Below are 17,676 nucleotides of genomic sequence, written 5' to 3'. Positions count from 1 at the left end.
TTTGCTTTCAGATGGACGCCAGCTGCTCTCTGTACCGGCCAATCTGCAAAAACTTGTCGTTTTCTTGTCTTTTCTTCCTTATTTTGGTGAAATTATTTTCTGTGACAGTTCATTACAGGAAAAGGCTGTGGTTCCAAGTAATGAATTGATGTTTAAGCCCCCTGTTTCATCAATCAACAAATTATATTTCATAATATCTCAACAAAAAAAACATTTTTAGTCATTAATTAAATTGCAAAATCTAGGCCTGCTATTAAATGCATTGATGTCACAATGAGGCCAAGTTACAACAAACAATATTGGCTCTCTGACCTCAATCTGATCAAAAATCCTGACAACCTGTAGAAATATGTGGGTTGTTTGATAGAAACTTGTTTGAAATTTGTTTGTTGAGTGCCTGCAACTTAGTTGAAAGTTTTGGCACCCTGGTGGTTTATCGTTTTGTCTGCGCTGTGTATCTGCTGAGCGAGTGCATGATATTCATTTGTAAGCGCTTTCACACCAGCGGATCATGTCCGCAACGACTCCTGCCATTTTCAGGGATCGACAAGAAACGTGTCTCCAAATGCGTATGCCTCAGTAATGCCTCGAGTTCTGTCGGGACAGTGGTGTTTGTGTGTGACCTCCGTCTCCGTTTCCACAAATCTGGGATAAAACGGGCATGCTCTGTAAGGTACCCCGCTGCAGAATACCAGCTTCCCCGTCTGGTTTTACGTGGTTCGGGGGGGGGGGGGGGAGTTTCGTTGGCAGGGAAGAACCTTGCACTGCAGTTGTGGTCCTGATCATGCTCCACGTTATGCATTTCCTGGCTTGGACACTGTTTAAAAACGTCTTTGGCGGCGGCCACGGGTCTGTTATCTTTATGGAGATGAGCTAAGCTCAGACCTCTCAGAGCTGAGCCGCGCCGCGTGCTTCCCGCGCTACTTGAAAGCGAAGCTCCCGCGTTCTAGAAGGAGCTAAACGCGTTAGCGGCAAAGCGGCAATCGGAAAAACTGTCGAGCGTCACGTCATGTGTAGAATGAATGACCAGTTTCACGAAATGGAATGAATCATTGATTTTGAGACTCGTTGGATTTACTTGTCGTCGTTTATTTTAAGTGTTGCTGAAATGTCATTGTGTTTAGTTTAATGTGTAGGGTGAAAATATTGCTAAACTTCCTCAGTAAGGCATGTTATTGTAACGCGTTACAATGCATGGCCTCATTAGTCTGTTTCGTTTGGGAAAAGTATCATTTTTTCATGTTCTGTTGAGGTGAAAGGTCCAAAGGAGACTACTTGTGTGATTCTGCCAGGCCTTGTTCTCGCTCCTCTGTAAATTCCATAACCACCGCGTTCAATAGCTAACAGTACTACAGAACCCGAATGGGATTATGGCTTAATTTGCCTTATTTCAGTTCCCGGCCTTCTCAGTTTGTTCTCTGCATTCCTGTGTGCCTTGTGACTGTTTACCTGATTCTTTTCTGTCGTCGTTCACGGGCCCCTGGTCTCCAGGCCGGAGCGCCAGCCCCGCCCTCTTCCTAAACCGATACAGCAACGGCGGGGGGAGGACATGGGGCGAGTAGCCGATCGACCCCGATTGGTCTCTGACTGACCCCCCCCCCCCCCTCCTCCCCCCCGCCCCTCCACCCACAGCAACCCAAGGACTGCATGCGGCTGGACGAGACCATGCTGGTGAAGCAGCTGCTGCCGGAGATCTGCCACTTCATCCACACGTACCGCGAGGGGAACCAGCACGCGGCCGAGCTGCGTGCCTCCGCGTCCGGCGTCCTCTTCTCCCTCAGCTGCAACAACTTCAGCGCCGTCTTCAGCCGCATCTCCACCAGGTACCGCGCCCCGCCCGCCCGACCCCCGCCCGCCCAACTGACACCAGCCCGCCCAACCGACCCCCGCCCACCTGCCCAACCGACACCCGCCCAACCGACCCCCGCCCGCCCTCCCAACCGACACCCACCCGCCCGCCCAACCGACACCCACCCGCCCACCCTCCCAACCGACAACCAACCCGCCCGCCCAACTGACATCCGCCCGCCCGCCCTCCCAACCGACACCCGCCCAACCGACCCCCGCCCGCCCGCCCAACCGACGCCAGCTTAATCCCGTCCCCACGTTAGCAGTGCACGAAAGATCATGGATGGGCTGGGCGATGTATCGCAGTGATAATTGTCGCGTGCAGTAACGGTCGTCGCCACCGTGTGGCGTACCACCCACCTTTCTTTTGTCTTCTTCTTTTTAATTACACCTGAAGCGTAACTAAACGGCTAAAGAGGCTGTGTAAAATGCTTCCGGAGAAAAACGTAACCGCTGTTACCTACTGGGTGTCGACAGCCAAGACAGCCAATCAGCAGCAAGGTCGCACAGCTTTCGTGTGGTCACGTGATGTGTTTCTGCCAATCGCGCGGAAGCTGCTACAAGGCCTTGCTGGCTGTCTTACGGTCAAGCAATAGGTGACGTTTTTTTTTTTTCCGGATAGCGTTTCACGCGGCCTCCAAAAGCGTGGTTGTTTGCTATCGCGTCAGGTACAATTAAAGAGAAAAAGACAAAAAGAAAGGCGGTACGCCACACGGTGGCGACGACCGTTATTGCACGCGATAATTATCACTGCGATATATCGCCCAGCCCTACATGCATGCCCCAGTGGAAAAGGCATGAGGTCAGGCTTCGTGAGTCTAGTTATGGACTCCTGTCTAGTTATGGCAGTCTCTCAGTATCCACACACAGTGCTGTCTGCACAGGCTCTCAGTATCCACACGCAGAGCTGCGCAGTCTCTGAGTATCCACACACAGTGCTGCACAGTCTCTCAGTATCCACACACAGTGCTGTCTGCACAGGCTCTCATTATCCACACGCAGAGCTGCGCAGTCTCTCAGTATCCACACACAGTGCTGTCTGCACAGGCTCTGAGTATCCACACACAGTGCTGCACAGGCTCTAAGCATCCACACACAGTGCTGCGCAGTCTCTCAGCATCCACACACAGTGCTGCACAGTCTCTCAGCATCCACACACAGTGCTGCGCAGGCTCTCAGATCACACTCTGTAGTGGCGCAGTGTATTGGGCCTGAGTGTGAGCCTGCTCCTGGCATCGGTGACCTTGCGTCCGGAGGCTTTTCCCTCGGCGCGGGCCCAAATCTCAGCCTGACCGCGTTCCTGGAGCCGCTGTCTCCATCAGCGCACCCCGATGGCGCTCTGAATTATGGGTGCTTTCGGCCCCGCCCCCTCGGCCCCGCCCCATCAGAAGGGGCTTCTTAGGCCCTCTGGGGACCAGGTTCCGTGGTGCGGGAGGGTGGGCGTGCGCTGGCATCCTCAGGGTCAGGGGGCGGGCTGCAGGGGTGGGGCTCTGCCCTGCGTCTGTGTGTGTGTGTGTGTGTGTGTGTGTGTGTGTGTGTGTGTGTGCAGGTCGTCACACTGACTGAAACCTTGCTTTGCCCGTCAGTATTATATGTCTGGGGTCAAGCTGACGGGATCTACATTGTTGACCCCTGACCCCACCCACCCTCCCTCCCTCACTTCCTGCTGCTGCAGCGTGGAGCGCCGTGGGCTTGAGGGAGGCGGGGCGGGGCCGAGCGGGGCGGGGCTCTCCGCTCCCTCCGCAGCTCCCATAAAGAAGGGCTTTGTGTGCGGCTCGGGGAGTAGGGTTTCACTGAGAGAGCCTCCTGCACAAGCCCTCTGTGTGTGTGTGTGTGTGTGTGTGTGTTTGTGCATGCGTGTGCGTGTGTGTGTTTGTGTGTGTGTGTTTATGTGTGTATTTTTATGTGTGTTTGTGTCTGTGTATGTGTGTGTGCGTGTGTGTTTATGTGTGTATTTTTATGTGTGTGTTTGTATCTGTGTATGTGTGTGTGTTTGTCTATATTTCTGTGCGTGTGTGTCTTTGTTTCTTGCCGAACTGTGTATGTGTATTTATGTGTCTGTATTTATTTATATGTGTGTGTGTGTCTGTATTTGTTTGTGTGAGTGTGTGTATGTGTATTATGTGTGTGTGTGTGTCTGTATTTGTGTACGTGTGTATATTTATATGTGTATGTCTGTATTTGTGTGTCTGTGTGAGTGTATTTTTGTGTCTCTTTGTCTGTATTTCTGTATGTGTGTCTTTGTTTCTTGTCCCATCGTGTTTGTGTATTTATATGTGTCTGAATTTATGTGTGTGTGTGTGTGTGTCTGTATTTCTATGTGTCTGTGTATGTGCTGTGCACGTCTTGTAGTACTATTGGCACGTGTTTGTGTGTTACTGTATCAGGGTGTGTGCGTGCATGTGTGCGTGAGTGCGTGTGTGTGTGTGTGCATGTGTGTGTGTGTGCGTGCATGAGTGCATGTGTGTGTGCGTGAGTGTGTGTGTGTGTGCGTGAGTGCGTGTGTGTATGTGTGTGTATGTGTGCATGTGTGTGTGAGTGTGTGTGTGTGTGTGCATGAGTGATATTGGGTGTGTCCCCAGCTGGGTGATGATGGTGGAGATGCTGGGGGAACATCTGATATGTATCCATTAACCATCAGTATGAGGGGTTTATTAATTATTTGCTAGCAGGAGAGAGTGTACGTTTCCTCCCTGTACTGGCGCTCAGTTTGGGTTTCAGGAGAGAGAGAGAGTGATGTGTGTGTGTTTGTGTAAGAGTGCGTGAGTGTGCGTTTGTTTAAGTGAACGTGTACGTGTTTGTGTGTCCGTGCGCGCGTTCGTGTTACACCTGCGTGCGTAGATGTCTTTGCACATTAACCCACCATGTGGGCCAGCGGATGACCGAATGTCTGAAGCAAACAAGCGGGGAAGTTAAGAGGTGGCTACTTATTAAAACATGAGTGGGGGCCTGTGGGACAGCGAGAATTCACTTTGATCATCACGGAGATCTCTCCCCAGCTTCCCTTTTAGCTGTTAGAGGATTGCTCATTCGTCCAACCTGCCCCCCCCCCCCCCCCCCCCGGCAGTAGCGCGCCGAAGGGGAGCGGTCTTCCTCCGCGGTGCGGGTCGATGTCATTGTTTAATACAGTTGCAGTCGCCCCTGGAATTTGCGTTGGAAGTTACGAAATTAAAAAAAAGCGAACTTGAGATGATGTTGCGTTCTGTGGTTCCCAACGCACGCAGCTGGAGAACTATTCTCACGATGTAGCCGAAAACACTACATGCTGTTCGAACCCGTGCTGTTACACAGGTGGTAGGGGGGCGGGAGAGGGTCTGTGTGACTTCCATTCTCAGAAACATAGGCTAGCCGGAACATCTTGTTAATCTGTTCGGCGCGACAGCGATGGGGCGCACGGGGCATTGCTTGCCGTTTAAAATGTCAGATGCTTTGAGGGGGAAAATGCCAAATACCTGTCACTTGACTTATTGCAAAATCTCAGTCGTATGGATCTGAACCCAGATATCGCACAGATTTCACACAGTGTACCGCCAGCCACGCTGATTACATTTTGATGCGGTGATGTGAATGCCTGTGCGTGTGTGTGTGTGTGTGTGTGTGCGCGTGTGTGCGTGTGTTTGTGTGCGTGCGTGCGTGCTTGCGTGTGTGTGTGTGTGTATGAGAGAGAGAGAGAGAGAGAGAATATCCATATGAAATATGAAGAGGAAAATGGAACAGTATCATTAATTATACTTAAAAAAATGTATAATTTTTTTTGTTGCTTTTTAAAAAAAAAATTTATTTTATTTATTTAGAAAGTTGCATGTGAAACTGCAGTCTGTGGATACAGGTTTCTGGTGCAGCAGTCTGCTTGCTATGCTGCTTGGGACCTTGCTGTAGCTCAGTCTGAGAGAGGGCATTTCCAGGTCCCTTGTTGTCTGTGAAGCTCTGACCCCCCCCAACCCCCCCCCCCCCCCCCCCCCCTTGTCTCCTGTAGGTTGCAGGAGCTCACGGTCTGCTCGGAGGACACGGTGGACGTGCACGACATCGAGCTCATACAGTACATCAACGTGGACTGTGCCAAGCTGAAGAGGCTGCTCCAGGGTACGCGCCGCCCGCGACTGGAGCCCAGCTACGATCTCAGTCTGACAATCTGCAAACCGAAACTGTTTTTACTATTTCATACAATGATCGAAAGTAGTTTTTAATATTTCACATTGAGCTGATGTAGATTGATTGATTGTTTTATATATTTGAGATTACTCTCTTTCTCTCTCTGTCCCCTCCAGAAACGGTCTTTAAATTCAAAGCACTGAAGAAGCCAGCACAGCTCAGCGTCATCAACAGTTTGGAAAAGGTCCGTTTCCACGAGTCTCTCAGGACTCACTGCTGCCACCTGGTGTCCATTTTTAGTAATGCTGTTCACTCAGGCTGCTCTGTTGCAATATTGTGCCTGGGAATCTCATTAAAATATTGATCCAGCAGTATGTTTTATATTTGACTATCTCTCCTTGAGTCTGAATATTAAGTATTATTGCGCAGGCATTTTGTTTCTCAGTGTTCTATAATGGGACACTCAACATAGTCAAACCTGTTAGATATATTTGTATACAAATCTGAAGAATTACAACCGTACATTTCTGAATATGGAATTATGCCTGAGCAAGCTTCTTATTATCACTTAAGCCAAATGTAGACCTGGATAAAAAACTTGAAATGGTATCATCAAAAAGCCTTGCTAAAGAAAACTGTGTTCTAAAAGTGTTTGATTTACCCTCCTTAATGTTTGGGGCAAATACTTTTTTTTGTTCTTCATTTAGCTCTGTTCTCCACAATTTTAGATTTGTAATCAAACAATTTTCACATGGTTCACCTAAATCTAAAATTGTGGAGTACAGAGCCAAAATCAAGAAAAAAAATATGTCATTGTCCCAATTGTTAGGAAGGGTTCTGTGTGTAGAGATTTCTCTGCTGTGCATAGTTATGCGAAAACGGGTCCCCAGTACGCTCATCTGTGTCCTCTTGCTGCAGGCCTTCTGGAACTGGGTGGAGAACTACCCGGATGAGTTCACCATGCTGTACCAGCGGCCACAGTTGGACATGGCGGGTGAGTGTCGGAGCCCCGGGGTAGTAAACAGACCTCGTTTTTTTTCCCGCTTCTTCTTTTAAAAAAAATTTAATTTCGGCACACAACGCGGGGCTGAGCATGTCCAGTTCCCTCCTTGATTGGCCGATTATCTGCGACCGCAGCCGCGTTCACGCGCGAAACCCCCGCTGCCGATTTGGGAGAGTGCAGAGGTGTGTGTGGTTCTCCTGCGGAACGCGTGGCGTCCCCACCAGTCTGCTCCCTTTCCCATCACAGATGACAGCTAAGCTCGCACAGAGCGGAGTCGGAGGAAGACCCTTTCGTATGGGGCTTTAACGTGCAGTTTGTTGGGGCCTGATGGACCAGCAGGGGTCGCCAGAGAGTGATGAAACATGGAACATTGCCAATTGTGTGTTGCCCTGTGTAGCTACTGGCCACAGTTGGCCCTGTGACCGATAAAACTCCACTTGAGCTCCACCACGCTCAGATTTCCTCTGTGACAAACTTGTGTTTGTCTGTATCTGACTAAGCATTGCCCAGCCCAACCCGGCTAGTTCTAATTGAAGAAGGATAGTTACAGAACTTACAGGAGATTATCTGCTGGCTGTAGTTGTTATATAGTGCAGTGTTATAGGCGGCAGTGTAGTATAATGACTAAGGAGTTGGTCTTGTAACCTGAAGGTCGCAGGTTCGATTCCGCGGTAGGACGCTGCCGTTGTACCCTTGAGCGAGGCACTTAACCTGCATTGCTCCAGTATACATCCAGCTGTATAAATGGATACAATGTAAGTTGCTCTGGATAAGAGCGTCTGCTAAATGCCTGTAATGTTTCTGCCCTCACCTCTCGTGTGGCAGTCGATCCCACTAGCTGCAGCTGCTGTGTGAGGTCTTTTTGTGGAGTTATTGTTAGGCTAGCAGCAGAAGTAGAACCGCAGAGCACCACCCAGGGGTTTAGAGCCCTCAGTGTCCCGGTGCTCTGAGCCCTAGACCACACACGCTAAAGGGGGGGGGGGGTGTGTGTAGTAGAGCATGTAACAGTCCCAGGTGGGGATACCATGGCAACCTCATTTGAACAAGACCAGGTCAAAACCTAGTATATGGCTGGACCTCTCCGGCCAACCAATGTTGGGTTGCTGTTGCGGTCCAGCCAAAAATGTAGAACTCTTGCTGTGTCAGTGGGCCCTGAATAAGCTGTGTGTGTGTGTGTGTGTGGTGACCGTGACCGTGACCGTGTCTGCGCGCTGGCCTCTGCCCCCTCCAGACTGCGCGGAGAAGCTGTTCGACCTGGTGGACAGCTTCGCGGAGAGCGCCAAGCGGAAGGCGGCGGTCTGGCCGCTGCAGATCATCCTGCTCATCCTGTGCCCCAACATCACGCAGGACATCTCCCGGGAGACGGTGGAGGAGAGCAAGGTCAACAAGGTGCGACGGAAACACACGCAGGCTTACACAATGCTAGGCACACCCCACACGGTACACACACTGTCATGCATACGCACACGCACACACACTCACACACTCACACACGTACACGCATACACATGTACACACACTGCCATGCGTACGCACACACACACGCACACACACTCACACACGTACACGCATACACATGTACACACACTGCCATGTGTACGCACACACACACGCACACACACTCACACACGTACACGCATACACATGTACACGCACGTACAGTCATACAGGCTTACCTGCACACACAGTCACACAGGATTGTTCTCACGCACACGTGCACACACACACAAGCTTACACACGCATGCCCACACACACACACACACACGCATTGGGGGTACGGCAGACTGCAGGGACATGCTGAGGGTACACACACACACACACACACACACACACACACACTGGCTTACGCACGCATGCCCACACACACACGCATTTGGGGTACGCCAGACTGCAGGGACATGCTGAGGGTACACACACACACACACACACACACACACACACACACACATAAGCTTACACACGCATGCCCACACACAGGCATTGGGGGCACAGCAGCAGACTGCAGGGACGTGCTGAGGTGGGTTTTTTTGGGGCCGCTCTCCTTGCAGAAGCTGTTCCTGGAGAACCTGCGGAAGGCGCTGCAGGGCCACGGGTGCAGCAAGCAGCTGACGGAGAGCGCGGCCATCGCCTGCGTCAAGCTGTGCAAGGCCTCCACCTACATCAACTGGGAGGACCACTCCGTCATCTTCCTCCTGGTGCAGTCCATCGTCGTGGACCTCAAGGTCAGCCACCGCGCTACCCGCTTGCCCCGCTCTGTTTTGTGCTTCATATGCAAAATGCGAATAGCAGGCAGTACCATTCTCTTATTGTGTAATTAGCTGTTGCCTTAGTAAAAAAAAATGATGTTAATTTCAGGCAGACTGCAGATGCACCAACGTACTCTCATTGGCCCCGAATTTTGTGCTCCGAGTTTTATGGACATAAATCTGGCCCTGTGAGTTTTATTCTTTATAGTGGTCAAAGAATAGTCTAACCATATTTGTCAAATTTGACCAAGGTCTGATGCAGGCACTCAAGTTTTTTTTTTTTTTAAACGAGGTTGCACTCAGTGGAGCTTGCTCACAGTTCAGTTGTCTTGAACTCGCAACCATTTTTGAACGTGCACCTCATCAGCCACGGCACCAATCGCTTCCCGTTCCCGTGGTAACTTACTCATTCGAGCTCTTCTTTTCTTTTATTCGACGCGTGAAATAAGCCACTAAAGACGTATATGTGATTTCCCCCTCGTTCGTGAACAAGGAAATAGCGTTTCTGGGTAGCGTAAAGTGTGTTGTTCCTAAGTGTGAGGGACGCTGGAGGTCTACCACAAAGTGTGCGTTCTGGAATGGATAGTCACTTCGGGTTCGCTTCCCGGTAAATGGACTCGCTGCCGTTGTCACCGTAGTAGTGTCGTCAGTAGTCAGCGCGAAAACTTTTAGCGACTGTTTTCAGAAGCCGATATGACGCGTTCTGGTCCAGAAACGTGCGTCTTGTGTTTCAAAGAGCCACTCGGGTTTGGAAGTGCAGTAGTATGCGTGTCATCCGGGTGAGCCGTTGCTAGGTGCGTGTTTGCACTTAAGGGAAGATCGCGCCAATAAGCGGCGGAGATATCATAAGTGTGACTGATTATGTGCTCCGTTGTATTTACTAAAATTCCCACAATTAACGAGGGTCAAATTTTTGCTTGAAATTTCTCCGCCTCTAAAGAGCAGACGTAAATACAGATGCAAGATGGAGACACAGTTATAGTCCTCCTAGATGCACTGAGAGAATCTTTACTACAAGAATCACATTATTTCAACTTCCTGAGCAAGAAACTCATCAAAAGGTACAGATTATTCATATGAATTATTATTATTAATAATTATTGCAGGCAAGCAATGAAGGCTGGGCGTTTGTCACAAGAACTATTGGCTAAAGTCACAGAGCAGTCTCATCATGGAAAAATGAAAAAAAGGTAGAAATCAGTTGTTTGAAAACATGAACTTTTAAAATTAATTTAATTTATTAAGTTAACCAATAGATTTAATGGACAGCTGTGGGAAATGATTGAAATAACATGTGCAGCTGTAGCAACAGTAACAAGTGCTTGAAGTTTAAGTGTGCAGTTGTAGTACTGGTAAATAATACGAATCATTGCACTGATAGGCTGATGCGTTAAATTGTGTTTGTCCATCACGGTAAGAGCAGACCTTTTGCCTTTAACAAAACATTGTTAGACAAAAAGCATATGGAGCATGCTGAAATTGCATTACTATAATAAAAATAAACAGGGTTACTGTGTGTTTGTTTTTATTTCTTTATAGATTTGGTACATGTTGCGAGGTTTCAATCTTTTGAGTGCCTACAGCAGGAGCGCTCGGCATCAACACTGTCGACAGGAGTCGTCAAACATTTGATTGCAACAGCTGACTGCAGGCTGCCTTATAGTTGCCAGCCATTCAAAAATCACGGAAAATTTTTAATTTGTGGAAAATTGTGGAATCTGTGACACCTGCGCCTTCTGTGACTAACACCAAGCCGTAGAAATAATTGCTCCTGTGGGAGAAATACAAGATGACCTGTGACCTCTCGCACTATGTTTCCATTCCGTCCCGGCAGTAGTCCAGCTTCATGCGGCATTGCCCTGTTTTGCATCTGGATTCATTCAAATGGCAGTCGTCGCCACAGCTGGAAAATCACAGTGCACATTTTGTCCCGCGTTGCTCGTAGTGCTGGGTACGCTCTTACTTGGCACCAGAAGATACATCAATTTCCCCACATCCAACGAAGATACACAGCACAGTGTTCAGTGTTCAAACAAACTCTTGCTCAGTTTATTTGAGTCCACTATGGCCAGAATGGACTCATCTGAACTTGGTTAGAGTTGAATTAACACTGGACATTTTGCTGTGGATTCAATACACTAAACATGAGTGTTTAGTTCTTTTTTTCTTGAACTGAGCTTTTTAGGCTCTGCTTCATGTGCAAAATGCGAATAGTAGGCAGTGCCATTCTCTGATTATGTAATTAGCTGCAGCCTTATTAAATAAGACGCTAATTTCAGGCAGAGTGCAAATGCACCAACATTCCCCCATCGGCCCCGAATTTTGTGCTCCGAGTTTTATGAACATAAATCTGGCCCTGTGAGTTTTATTCTTTATAGTGGTCAAAGGATAACCGTATTTGTCAAATTTGACCAAGGTCTGATGCAGGCACTCAAGTTTTTTTAACGAGGTTGCACTCCGTGGAGTGTGCTCACAGTTCAGTTCTGTTGAACTCGCAACCATTTTTGACTGTGCACCTCACCTGCCTCCCCATCAGGCACTGCTCTTCAACCCAGCCAAACCCTTCTCACGCGGGGCGGGCAGCCAGAGCGCGGACGTGGACCTCATGATCGACTGTTTCGTTTCCTGTTTCCGCATCAACCCTCACAACAACCAGCACTTTAAGGTTAGTCAATAACTCTCAACCACCAGCACTTTAAGGTTAGTTGAGAACCTTCACAACCACCAGCACTTTAAGGTTAGTCTGTAACCTTCACAACTACCACCAGCACTTTAAGGTTAGTCTGTAACCCTCACAACCACCAGCACTTTAAGGTTAGTCAAAAACCCTCTCAACAACCACCAGCACTTTAAGGTTAGTCAAAAACCCTCACAACCACCAGCACTTTAAGGTTAGTCAAAAACCCTCTCAACCACCAGCACTTTAAGGTCTGTAACTCTTACAACAGATTGCATGATTAGTATAATACCCTGCGGTTAAGCCTAGCCTGATTTAAATTGCAGTAATCACCAAGGTCATGGCTGTAAGTTCAAATGCCAAAGCTGCAAGGCTTATGGTAGAAATTTATGAACTCCTGTTCACTAATACTTTCCTATTGTTATTGCCATTTTCAACAAAACTGTACCTGCTCTTAATATCTGCAAAAATAAACATTAATAATGACTGAACAGTCACATTATTTTAATATAATTTACACCTATTTACTCAAAGAATAATTAACCATGGATACAAGTGATTGATCCGGGTAGCTTGATTTGAAACTCTCTCTAGGTTTACTTTCTACAGAAAAGTATTATCCAAACTTTTTCAATATGAATAAAAATACATACCTCAAATGTATTAAAATGAGCAAATGTTTTACCTCTGGCAGTTTCGTTTGATAAAAATGCAGCTTACCACACAATGCTAATTTTTATATAAAAATAATAGATTGTATTTATGGATGAACTTTGATCTCATCATCACTTCTTTGCTCCTTTCACAGGTGTGTCTGGCCTCCTCGTCCCCGCCCACCTTCCACTTTGTCCTGGTCAACTCCCTGCACCGGATCATCACTAATGTAAGAGCCAACCGTACGCACGCACACACACACACACACACACACATCACATCAATGTCTCTCCACAACCCCCCTGCTGCACCCCAGATCTGAACCCAGAAAATGGCTTTTGAATTTTGTCCCTTCTCGCTCCCTGTAGTCTCCCCTGGACTGGTGGCCCAAGATTGACGCGGTGTACACGTACTCCGGCGAGCTGCGCACTATGTTCTCAGAGACGCTGGGCCGCGTGATGCAGGGGTACAGCACACACCCCCCCCTGCGCATGACACCGGTGAGTCTGAGGCCAAATGCCTCTCCCCTCTCATACACAGCACACACACACACACACACATACGCATGCACATACATACACAAACACATACACACACACACACACACAGGCACACACACACACAAACATATGCATGCACATACATACACACACACACACATATGCACAGACATACGCACACAAACACACGCATGCGTGCACACACACACACACACACACATACGCATGCACAAACACATACATACACACACACACACACACACACAGGCACACACACACACAAACATATGCATGCACATACATACACACACACACACATATGCACATACATACACACGCATGCGTGCACACACACACACACACACAAACACGTATGCACGCACACACACACACACACACACACCCTCCTACATGCATGCACTCACATACACACACACACCTACGTGCATGCACGCACATACATATACACACACACAAACACACACACACACCCTCCTACACGCATGCACTCACGTACACACACACACCTATGTGCATGCACACACATACACACACACACACAGTCTCATGCACACACACATATACACACATACACACGTTCAGACAGAAAGACATATGATGCTGCTGATAGGCATGTGGCTGTTTGATTGGACCGTGAGGTTCTGACGCTGTGACCTCAGGCCACGCTAAGGTCCAATCACTGGAGGCGTGTGACAGACTCCGCCCCCTCCCTGAGGAAACAGCTCGTTTCTTTATGAGTCAGAGCCCAAGGCTTTCTCACCTTATCTGCAGGTGTCCCAACAGAGGGGTGTATAAACCCTACTGTGTGTTTCCCCCCGTGGACTGGATGACTGGGCCACAGGCGCCCTCTGGTGGTCATGCTCCAGTCTGGCTTTCCAAAGGTCGTGTCCTCTGCCGTTTTTGTCGAGGAGGGTAGGGACTGGGGAGAGGTGTGCGATGCTAGAGCTGTGGGGGTCCAGTCTTTCCTTTTCCCCGCACTTCACACTCTGGCCTGATGGCTTTGTGGGGTGACAGAAGGTGCTCATTTTTTTTTTTTTGCGACGTGCTGCTCTGCTCAGGTTCCTGCTCTCTGACGGAATTGACTCCATGGTGCTTTGTCTTCTGTCTGCTTCTTATTTTCACCCTCCCCTCCCCGCTCTTTTTACCGCCCGTCCATCAGATGCCAGCCAGTCACTGTTTTGCATGGCAGTGGGCCTCTGTCGCTGTACGTAAGTACTGTGTGACTCCTCCCCCAGCCCCCAGCTGCCACAGGAAAGAGCCCCTGTCATTGGCCTTTTCTGTGGTCAGTCAAAGCGTGCACACGCCCTCCTCTCTCTCTCTCTCTCTCTCTCATGTCAGCTGGCTTTGTGCTGGCTCCTGTAGCATGCTTTGTAGCCTTTTGTTTGATTAATTGAATTTATTTTTTTACGCTGTGGTTTCTCCTCTCCGGGAATGTTTCGGTTTTGCCGGTGCCTTGTGTTGCGGAGTGACGGCTTGGATCGGAACCCTCTGTGCCCCCCCTGCTTTGATCTGCCCCCCCTCCCCTCCCCTCCCCCCCAGCCCCCCCCGCCCGTCCCCCGATCAGTGGCATGTTTTTCCACATTTGTGCTGAGGTGGAAGTTACGCTGTGTCTCCCCTAGGTGGCGCCGTGCGTCTTTTTGATATGCGCACTGTTCTGTGGAACGCACTCCAAACGTTGAGGAGGGGAAAAGCGGGGCAGCAGGGTCGCCTGGGTTTCGGATCACGTTAACGGGTCAGCCTCCTCCGCCACCTGCGGACTGGAGTGTGGCCACCAGGGGGCGCAAGGGAGCCAAGTCTCTGCCCTCCTTTCCTGTGCTGCCTCTAGGGTGGCTTGGCGGGGGTCCTTTTTCACCCTTGAGCGCAGGCAGCCGAGTCAGTGTGTGTGTGTGGGCTTGCGGCCCAAGCGGAAGCCGTGCGGTGATAGGTCACTCCTGGAGTCCGTTGGGCTCGGAAGGCTTCGTGTAAAAGCGCACAGTCATGGTCGGAGAGCCCGGCCCCCTGGACGTGGTGGTGTGCTGTGGACCCACATGCCCCTCTGGCTGATTCGCTGCTCGCTGTTGTGATGTCTGGATTCTGTCTATCGGATGGAACTACTTGCAGCCTTGAGATGAGACCAACGGTCTGTGGCAGACACTGCAGCAGAGATGGGACGGGGCGCACGGATATGAGGTGGAGGAAGAAGTGGCGACTTTGAATTTGGCTTTATTCCGCCATTTTACTGGATGCGGGAGCTTGGTCTTGTTGTGGAGGGGAAATGACGGACTTGATGAGCTGAGCTTTGGACCTTTCTCCTTCTGGTGGGGAACACTGTCCCAGTGTATGGAGTTAAAGTCCTGACCTGTGACTTATTTGAACGTGACCGCGGTCCCGCGGGAGGTGGATTCAGCGGATTTCTGAGTTCTGAGAGCCTCCGTGCCCATGATTTTGATTGGCACTGCTGTTTTTTCCCGGCATGTGTTTTTTTGAGTTATGAGTTATGGGTTTTTTTTTTTTCTGTCCGGCTCACTGGGGTGTAAGCCAGGCTATGGCGGAACCACGGCGCGGTCTGGGCCCGTTCCGGGCGCAGGCTGCGCACTTCCTGTCTCGTATCCCCCGCTTCCTGTTTCGTGGCCGAGCGGCCGGGACGCCCGTAAGACGGCGCTCTTGTCCGAGGAGCGTCCCGCGACTCTGCGGCGTGTTGGGACCGCGCCCCTCTCACCCCCACCCCCCCCCTCACCGTGGGTCTCTCTCTCTATTTTGGGCTTTGCGGACCCGAAACGCAGTTTGTGGAGCCGACGGGAAGTGAAGACCTGAGGCCTGTGTGTGTCTGTTAACCCTTTACTGCCTGTCTCTGAACCCCACCTCCCGCACACTCCCTCACCCCACCGTCTCCTCCTCCAGCGGAAACATTCAACCGTAAATAATTCTCACTCTCTCCCCCCCCCCCACCCCACCCTCCCCTTTGTTTTCTCTCCGCCCACCCCTTCCTTTCTCCTCTTTTTTTTGTTCTTTCTCTCTCCCTCTCTCTCTCTCTCTCAGAGTCTCACCTTTAAAGAGAAAATGACCAGCCTTAAATTCAAAGAGAAGACGACGGACCTGGACACCAGGAGCTACAAGTACCTGCTGCTGGCCATAGTCAAGCTGATCCACGCCGACCCCAAACTCATGCTGCACGTGAGTACCGTCTTAACCACAGCCAGAGAGTCCTCTCATGCCTTCCTTTTGTTTTTGGAATGTTTTTACCTTTTGGGTGGAAATGAGAATTTATGGAATGATGCGGTTGAGATGGAAACTGTGCCATTTCTCACCCAGATTCCCTGTTTTAACATGTCTGTTGAGAGAAAAGCTGTGCCAAATCAATCTGATTTTCTAGACAAGGCCCAAAGCTTGTATTTTTACATTTTTTAACTTATTAGTGTGGCCTAGGTTATACTTCCTCTCTTGGCTAGTGTAAATTTGCAGTGTGCTTTTGTTTTTTTTTGGGGGGGTTTTGTTCAGTTGTTTTAAGGGATTATGTTTGAGCCGCTTGACTGGGTGAGATTTTCTCAGATTATCCCAGCGTTAGGATTATTTCTGCTTTTGAGGGGCCGGTTAGCTTGGCTGTGAGCTCTGTGTTGGTCAGTGCTGAGTTTCACAGCGTGAGCAGGACTGTACTGGTCTGTTTAACATGTCCCTGCAGTTCAGATCCTTGTGCAGTATGATAGCCTGCCTGTTCATGGTGGTGTAGGAAAGTCAGAGAGGAGGTTCCCCTCTTTTTGTACGTGTGGCCTGTGTGGACTTGTTTACCGCTTTGAAATGGAAACTGGACTGAGCGTGTTTTCTTTGCGGGTGTGTATGTGTGTGGGTGTGCATGCGTGTGTGTGTGTGCGGGTGTGTGCGGGTGTGTGTGCGTGTGCGTGCGTGCGTGTGTGTGTGTGTGTGCGTGCGTGCGTGTGTGTGTGTGTGCATGTGTGTGTGTGTGTGTGTGTGTGTGTGTGTGTACCCGTGCTCGTGTGTGTGTGCGTGTGTGTGTGTGTGCGGGTGTGTGTGTGTGCGTGTGCGTGCGTGCGTGTGTGTGTGTGTGCATGTGTGTGTGTGTGTGTGTGTGTGTGTGCGGGTGTGTGCGCGTGTGTGTGTGTGTGTGTGTGTGTGTGCATGTGTGTGTGTGTGTGTGTGTGTGCGGGTGTGTGCGTGTGTGTGTGTGTGTGTGTGTGTGTGTGTACCCGTGCTCGTGTGTGTGTGCGTGTGTGTGTGTGCACGGTGTTGCAGAACCCCGGTAAGCAGGGCCAGGAGATCCAGAGCAGCACAGTGGAGCTGATCATAGGCCTGGTTCAGCTGGTTCCTCTGGCCAGCATGGGGGAGATCGCTCAGGAGGCCATGGAGGTGAGACCCGTCAGACGCTTAAACTGGGGTCCTGACTCTCTGGGGTCATTAAAAGATCCCATGGCACCTTGTGAAAGAGGACAGCTGTTGACCCTGGTGTCCTGACAACATTCCCAAAAACCAGCTCTGTTTCTATTAGGCCACGATACCCCTTGCATAGCACCCACAACCCAGGCCATCACTGCCATAGAGAACTGAGCTCTCTGTTGACCTGCTTGGTTGAACAAACACTAAATACAATGTCTTTCATGCACAGTTCAGCGTCTTCACCTTGTTACTGATGGAGCTTCTTT

General features: G+C 49.8%; 1 protein-coding gene across 7 annotated transcripts in view; it reads left to right on the top strand.

The window, feature by feature from the left end:
• Nucleotides 1-17,676, top strand: part of nf1b (neurofibromin 1b) — a 113,995-nt gene that overhangs the window by 16,704 nt on the left and 79,615 nt on the right. For 6 of the 7 annotated variants that reach the window (XM_035432639.1, XM_035432640.1, XM_035432637.1 and 3 more), the window contains exons 4-14: nucleotides 1,633-1,823; nucleotides 5,825-5,931; nucleotides 6,117-6,184; nucleotides 6,859-6,934; nucleotides 8,175-8,332; nucleotides 8,993-9,166; nucleotides 11,727-11,855; nucleotides 12,676-12,750; nucleotides 12,890-13,021; nucleotides 16,061-16,195; nucleotides 17,270-17,383. In XM_035432639.1, coding sequence (XP_035288530.1) covers nucleotides 1,633-1,823; nucleotides 5,825-5,931; nucleotides 6,117-6,184; nucleotides 6,859-6,934; nucleotides 8,175-8,332; nucleotides 8,993-9,166; nucleotides 11,727-11,855; nucleotides 12,676-12,750; nucleotides 12,890-13,021; nucleotides 16,061-16,195; nucleotides 17,270-17,383 — 1,359 coding nt within the window. The remainder of the gene's footprint in view (nucleotides 1-1,632; nucleotides 1,824-5,824; nucleotides 5,932-6,116; nucleotides 6,185-6,858; nucleotides 6,935-8,174; nucleotides 8,333-8,992; nucleotides 9,167-11,726; nucleotides 11,856-12,675; nucleotides 12,751-12,889; nucleotides 13,022-16,060; nucleotides 16,196-17,269; nucleotides 17,384-17,676) is intronic. The other variant, XM_035432636.1, reaches the window with a different exon arrangement.

Source organism: Anguilla anguilla, chromosome 9 (genome assembly GCF_013347855.1).
Source record: "Anguilla anguilla isolate fAngAng1 chromosome 9, fAngAng1.pri, whole genome shotgun sequence".
NCBI lineage: Eukaryota > Metazoa > Chordata > Actinopteri > Anguilliformes > Anguillidae > Anguilla > Anguilla anguilla.
The sequence above is the reverse complement of the archived record's forward strand: the minus strand, read 5'-3'. Positions and strand labels throughout refer to the sequence as shown.